Here is a 6,787-nt window from a genome sequence, read left to right as displayed (position 1 = left end):
GTCGAGAAGTCGTGCTCCATTGTGGGGATCCGACATGAGTTGACGCGTTGCGGGAAGTCCGAAACGTCTGTGATGCTGGAACACAACCCCTGTCAGCAGCACAATGCTGCTGTGACTGGATCTCCGGGATGACTGGTGAGAATGATAAAGAAGAATATATTCGCTATGCTAACAAGGTTCGCTTAAAGAGATCTTAAAACTCCACATGCGACTCTGATCCCGGTCATACGACAGCCTCCTTAACGCGTGTAAACCGTGCCCGTTGTCCAGGCCCACCACATCTGGATTGCCGACGCGAGGGGCTACGAGTTCCCACTGCGCCCCCATTTGTCCCGTCAGCCCCGTGCCCATGAACGCGAACAGCGCCGATTTGGTCATGCTCGCCGACGTGCTATGCGCCATGACGGCCACGATCTCCTTGCCGTCGCTCGCGAACCCCGGACCGGCGGCACCAGACCGGTTCTCGGGCCCCCACAGGCGGACGAGCTTCCAGCCGGAGGAAAAGACGCTCCCGCCCGTGAGGTGCTTGACCTCGTCGCCGAAGGTAGAGCGCCACTCAAAGGCCTCCTCTTGCGGGGGGTCACCCTTGCGGCTTGGCGGCGGCGGCACGGCGAGGGTGAAGGAGAGAACGATGGTCTTGAGGGAGTACTCGTACTTGAGGTTGATGACGAGGGGCGCGGCGCCGGGGTTGGTGGCGGCACCGGGCGGCAAGGTAATGGTGCTTCGCTGACTCATGGTGTAGTTGAGGGGGCTCGTCTCGGCGAGGACGGAGTCCGTCTTTTCGGGGCCGTCATAGATGGTGAGGAGCGGCTTCTTCATGCCCATGACGGCCCAAGAAGTCGAGACGGCGAAGAGCTTTTCTTCGCCTGAGGTGCCCAGGTGGAAAGTGCGCGCCGACTTCCAGCTCAGGTACACGTTGAGGCGAGGGGGGAACTTCAGGGTCGCGGGTACGATTGTTGAGTCACCAGGATATGTCGGTCGCTCGTAGGAAGGAGCATCTTGGGCTGCAGGGGGGCCGTACCCATGGCTCTTATCCGCGTCTGAGTATGATGGCGGAAGATTGCTAGAGCTGGCTTCATCGTTGTCGTCGTCATGACGTCGGAAAAGCGATTTGAGCCCCATGATGATGCTGTTTAGAGGCGCTTCGCGTGGGCGATTGATGGTAGGCCAAGTTCGCGATTGTTCAAGATTGCTGCTAGGGGGTTCTGAGGATTAAGGCCAAGAAGGGGGAATGCCTACATATTTATCTCAGTTAATTGCGCCCTTGCATCTTGCACTGACGATCATCTCAGCTCAGCTCGGACTGCTCTGTCGTGGGGATGAGACAGTGAGCGGCTGGCTGGTGGGAGTGAGATCATACCTGTGGCTGTGTGGTGCACACTCACCACTAACCAGGGTGCTCTAAGGCGATACGCGTATAGAAGGTGTGGCAGTACAAGGACCCTGTCTACGGGGCTGAAGTCAATTTGCTCGCGAGCCGCGGGACCTGACATGCGTCATGCAGCAGTAAGCAGCATGGCCAGGTTCGAAATGACAGTTGGGGCTGAAGCTGACCTTGCGTGGACTCAATGTGACTCTCGCGTCAGTATTCCCGATAAAGCTTTGAGATGATGGAGTACAGGCACCTCAAGCCTTGGACAACGTCCGGTGTTGGGCACTGAGGGTACCTTCACCCCACGCTGTGAAATGGCGATCCGCCCAAGTCCGGCAGGTTGACGACAGAATCGCAGTGAATAGCATCGGTTTCGTGTCTGTAGGGAGCAGGAGCGCTTCGTCTTTCTCATAATTCTTGAGTAGAAGAATGTTTACGAAATCTGGCTCCGAGGAAATGAGCAATAGACTGAAAGTTGTAGTATTTGTGTGATGGCAGCGACAGCGGGAGTGATCAGCGTGAAAGGTTTGATACTCCTCCTCCAGCAAATCCGTGATCGCAAAAGCCACACTGTTAGCGACGTGGTCCGGGATAATGAGAGCATAGACTTTCCGTGGCGCAACCAAAGGATACTTTGAGAACAGCACGAGGTGGTACTTCTCTTTAATAGACATATCTCATTAAGTTTGTTATATGTGATCATCATCTATGAACAGCCCTGATCGTCATCCTTCCAGCTTAGACAACGTTCTCCTTGCCGTGAGCGCCGCACGAGTGGTGGTGGTCGGCCTCCTCGGCAATGGCGGCCCAGCGCTGGAACTCCTGGCGCATGGCAACGACGCCGCGCTTGGCAGACGAAGTCTTGGAGCGGCGGGGCAGGTCCTTGAGGTCGCTATTGGCGAGGATGGCGGCGGCGCGAGCGGCGGCCTTGGCGTTGACCGTGATTGCCTCCCAGTTGATGTTGTCAATGTTGTCACAGGCAAGGTGGTAGCAAGGATCGTAGGGGGGAGTGCCGGTGAACAGACCAGACGAGGGAACGCCAATGTTGACGAAGCCCACGTAGTCAGAACCGGTACCGAAGGGAGCGTACTCGGCAGGGAACCCCTCCTTGGTCAGGTAATCGTAGAGGATGTCGGCGCCGAAGGCGTCGCCGGCGTTGTCACCGCGGTAGACGGCGAACATGGGGTTGATGAAACCAATCATGTCGTAGTTGAAGTAGAAGCGGATCTTATCGGCATCCTCCTCAGACAGAGTGCGAGTGTAGTAGAGGGAGCCGATGAGGCCGACCTCCTCAGCGCCCCACCAGATGAAGCGGACCTTGTTCTTGAGGCCCTTGTACTTCTTGAAGGAGCTGATGATCTCGAGGATGGCGCTGGTGCCAGAGCCGTCATCGTTGACACCAGGGCCGGCGGGGACAGAGTCCAAGTGAGCACCGAGGACAATGACGTTGTTGGGGTCGCCCTCCTTGGTCTCGGCAATGACGTTCCAGGTCTCACGCTCCTCGTAGACGGCATCGACGAACAGCTTGACAGAGAGAGTCTCGCCAGCGGCGAGGCGGGCCTTCCAGGCCTGACCGACCTCAAGAGGGATGGTGCCAACAGGAGGGATGAGACCAATGTTCTCGAAGCCGAGAGTGGCGCCAGTGATGGCATTACCGGGCTGGTTGTGGTAGAGGATGACACCAACGGCACCCTTGGAAGCAGCAAGCTTCAGCTTCTCGGAGATGGCACAAGCACCTCGCTTGACGAGAGCGAACTTTCCGGTGGCGTCGATGCCCTCCCACTGGTCAGCGAAGCAGCCAGAACCGCGGACGTCATCAACAGGGGTGTCAATGAGGTCGGCGGTGATACCCTCAGCAGGGGTAGGGGGGTTGTAGGTCAGAGCAATGACGACAACGTCCTCGCCATCAGGACCAGTGACAGAAATGTCGTTGAGCTGGACGAAGGTGTGGTTGAAGTACTGGATCCTCGTGTCGACAGTGGTGGCGAAACGAGTCTGAACTCGCTCCAGGATGAAGTCAGAGGAGGCCTTGTAGCCAGGGTAGCCGTAGGCACGGTTGCCGCCGTTGTCACGGGCAATCTTGTTGAGGTTCCAGAAGATTACACTGAATTCCTGGGAAAGCCGTCAGTTCCGAGGGTAGTCGAAGTGAGGAATGTGTCAGACCATTGACTCACTTCTGAGGTCTCAATGGTCAGCCACGGCCTTCTCAGGCGTGAGCGGGTTAGAGGCAAAAGCTGCCAATGGCGAAAAGGCCAGCGGGCGAGGGCAGCGACGGGACTTCATGATGGAAGCTTGATGGGTACGCAATCGATTACTGCAAACAGACTCCTAAAGAACGAGAAGATCCAGTTCGGAATGGCGGGCGCAACGGGTCCCATATATACTTGGACCGAAATCGTCGACACGGCTCATACCTCGTGCCGTTGCTACGCGACACCCATGCCATGTGCTACCGAGCCTGGCGTTAGTTCTTTGGCCAAGAAATGGCGCGATAAGAAGGGCAACTGATCCAAGGCCTTGATCAGAAAGACTCTTTGTAGGCAGGCCTGGCTGAGAGTGGCCAAGATGTTCGGCGGCCGGCCGCATCTGTGGGGTGGCGGAGGGGTTGGAGAAGCAGAAGGTTGCTGGGATGGTGATGGACCACACCGGCCGGTGATGCTACCCTCTGGCAGGCAGGTGGCGATGGGATGGCAACGTAATAGGGAACCAGCCGAGGGCGTGGCAAGGGACCTTGGGTCTTGGCGAGCAAGTATCCATGGTGTCGAAGGCAAGGTGGGTTGCTTCCATGAAGACCAGGTATCGCGTTATTGGCAGCGATGAAGAGGCAATGCGAAGTCGCGAAGAGGTGGAGATGGAGTCAGGCAGGAAATGGCAGGAGATGTAAAGAAGCTCCTGCCCTGTCCCCGGTCGCGCAAGTCAAACCCCGCCAGCGCGCTTGGCCCGATTGGCTAGCTCACGATCACTGCCATATACGGAAGGTGCCCTGATTTTTACTGAGGGGGTTCCCTGCCACTACAAGCGGGCAGGTGCGCTATGGGACGGGCAATTGCGATGGAGCCGCTGCGGGGACAGGCAACTGCTTGCACAGCAGCTTTGCTATCCACCTACAGTAGTTACTTCAGGGACCATACCCTCACTTCCAGTGTTATGAGGATTTTACTCCTGTTGGAGATAGCCTCACGGACGCCTCGGCCTACCAAAATGTAGGTATGTCAGTGGACATGCGACCGGACAGATATCTTGTTGGTTCAACAGGGAAAACAAAGCTAACTACTGCGACATTGCAGAATAGACCTGGCTCTACTCGGTGCCCAGCAAGAGGCCCCATTACTAACCTTCGCCCCTCCGGCTCGGCCGACAATCTGCATCTCAACATCCCAATCAGGCAGCTGGTCAACCTCGCACGCTGATTGCACAATTGGATACGAACAGCAAGGGTGAAGGGCAGCCGCTGCATCGGTGGCGTGTTTCTCGCCGGGCTTTTCGCATTGATGCATGCGATGAATCAGCATGGCATTTCTCGACATGTCACGAAACGCAGCTCAACGGTTTTGCAAGTCACTCGAGAGAGGCAAGGCAGTTGGCTAATTGCTGTCTGGCGCATCTTATGCTCGCACAAATCTCCCCTTTGGGTTCAGCTTGCAAATTTGATCTAGTGTGGCCAACCTCCTGGCGTGTGTCTCGTTATTTGCCATACCTTAACACTGGTCGGGACTTGGCCCTGCAAATAGCCCTTGGCGTCTTTCAAACGTATATCAATACTCAGTGGTCATCATCATGTACTCTGGAGCCTATGATGCTGCTCCACGTCACGGTTGTAGATTTTGATGAGAGCATTGCTTTTGTGGTGTCAGTCGTGTAGAATTTGTACGGCTTCGAGACTAGGTAGGTGACATCTACTTGCCATGGTTCTCTCAGCAGGGGATGCATCATATGATATGACCAGGCTCAACATATAAAGCAGCAGGTCTAAGATGAGTTTGATACCGAAGGATATGGACAATTGCAGACCCATGCTGGGAGAGCCGCAATACAAGGGTATTCCGCCATTCACACCACTGACGTTGGTGCATCCTGTTTGGCGATGGCCTACCCCGGATCCGGGGCCTTGGTAATGGATCTTAGCCCGCCCACGTAGGATACTACAACATCACTGCGTGCTTTAGGGCTGAGATCGGCGGTTCCTGCATTCTGTATCCATGGTCCCTCGTGGCTGTCGTATCGGTCCATGCGTCAGGTAAAGATTTGGTTGGACCATCACGGTTCTCAGTTCTCAGTGCATGTCGGCCTGGCATTCTGACACTGCCGGGCCTTGCCAAAATGGATCTACCCGGCTTTAGCAACCCTTGTGGACCCTGATGGTTATCATAATGTCCAATACCACGTTTACGAAACGGCCAAACATAGCACTGAGGCAGAGTCAAAACGCAAGGCTAATAGAAATTCTCACTGCTACTTTTATGCAGACATACTCATGTCTATTCAACGTTCATCGAAGGGCTCTGGTACTTCAATCGACAGGATCTGTTTGGACGGCATGATCTCCGTCCATACTATAGAAACTCGTGCAATGAATAGCCCCGTAAGCCTTGGAGTGGCATCACAAACTGCTTTACGGCTTCTAAGATCGTCCGCAACAATCTCGTGCTCGTATCGTCTTCGCATGCCGAGGGTGCTTCTCAAAAGAAGCCTTCGCATTCCTGACTGAATCCATCAGGAATTCTATCAACCCTTATCCAATTGGCGTCTTATTCGACTTTTGGTCAACCACTATCATGGTAGTACCTCTCAGCTGTGCGATATGCCAACGCTCACGAGGGTGTTATGTTGATCCGTATATGCCCCTCAGTTATAGGAAATATCGAATCGGTGGTATATGTTTGGCTGCGGCTGTTCCGAAGACCCTTGACCGAGTCGAGCACTTCTTCAAGAATAATCAATTACGATCACCAGGAAATAGTCATGGTAAACGAAACGACAGATTGCTCATTTTCAAGGATATCAATGTACTATCAAGAGCCTTGAGAAATAAGCTACAGTCATCAAGGGTTAGACTTGTTGTCAGTTTGTTTGGGGTCAGAAGCGTGGAGCAATTATGGAATGGCTGAAGGGCACCATTCGTTCGACCAGCACAACATTCATGACTACTTGCGAGGAATGCCTACTGTGAGCGCTTTCACTTAAAGGAATCACGTCGACCCCACCAAAATTCTAGGGTTTCACTTTGATCCGCTCCAGTATTGCTTTGAGCATTCGCTGCTTGATGCAAACTATTTTCCATCTCATGATATATCATATCTGACTCAGCCAAGCTCAGGGATCTGACCATGTCCTGTGGCCAGAGCAGTCCTCCTTGATGTGCTCTGCTCATCGAAATATGGCACCTCTCCAAGTCCGACAGCGCGGTTGCCGAAC

The 6,787-nt window shown here is 54.6% G+C and overlaps 2 protein-coding genes across 2 annotated transcripts; both read right to left on the bottom strand.

Annotated features, from left to right (window-relative positions):
• Positions 1-168: 168 nt before the first annotated feature.
• On the bottom strand, positions 169-1,122 carry VDBG_01282 (conserved hypothetical protein; the record flags this gene model as incomplete). Its single annotated transcript, XM_003009553.1, has 1 exon — positions 169-1,122. The coding sequence occupies one exon, from the start codon at positions 1,120-1,122 to the stop codon at positions 169-171; it is 954 nt and encodes a 317-aa protein (XP_003009599.1).
• Positions 1,123-2,110: 988 nt separating this feature from the next.
• On the bottom strand, positions 2,111-3,655 carry VDBG_01281 (aminopeptidase Y; the record flags this gene model as incomplete). Its single annotated transcript, XM_003009552.1, has 2 exons — positions 2,111-3,484; positions 3,572-3,655. The coding sequence occupies 2 exons, from the start codon at positions 3,653-3,655 to the stop codon at positions 2,111-2,113; spliced, it is 1,458 nt and encodes a 485-aa protein (XP_003009598.1).
• Positions 3,656-6,787: the final 3,132 nt, after the last annotated feature.

Source organism: Verticillium alfalfae, genomic scaffold (assembly GCF_000150825.1).
Source record: "Verticillium alfalfae VaMs.102 supercont1.1 genomic scaffold, whole genome shotgun sequence".
Taxonomy (NCBI): domain Eukaryota; kingdom Fungi; phylum Ascomycota; class Sordariomycetes; order Glomerellales; family Plectosphaerellaceae; genus Verticillium; species Verticillium alfalfae.
This window is presented reverse-complemented; position numbering and strand designations above follow the sequence as displayed.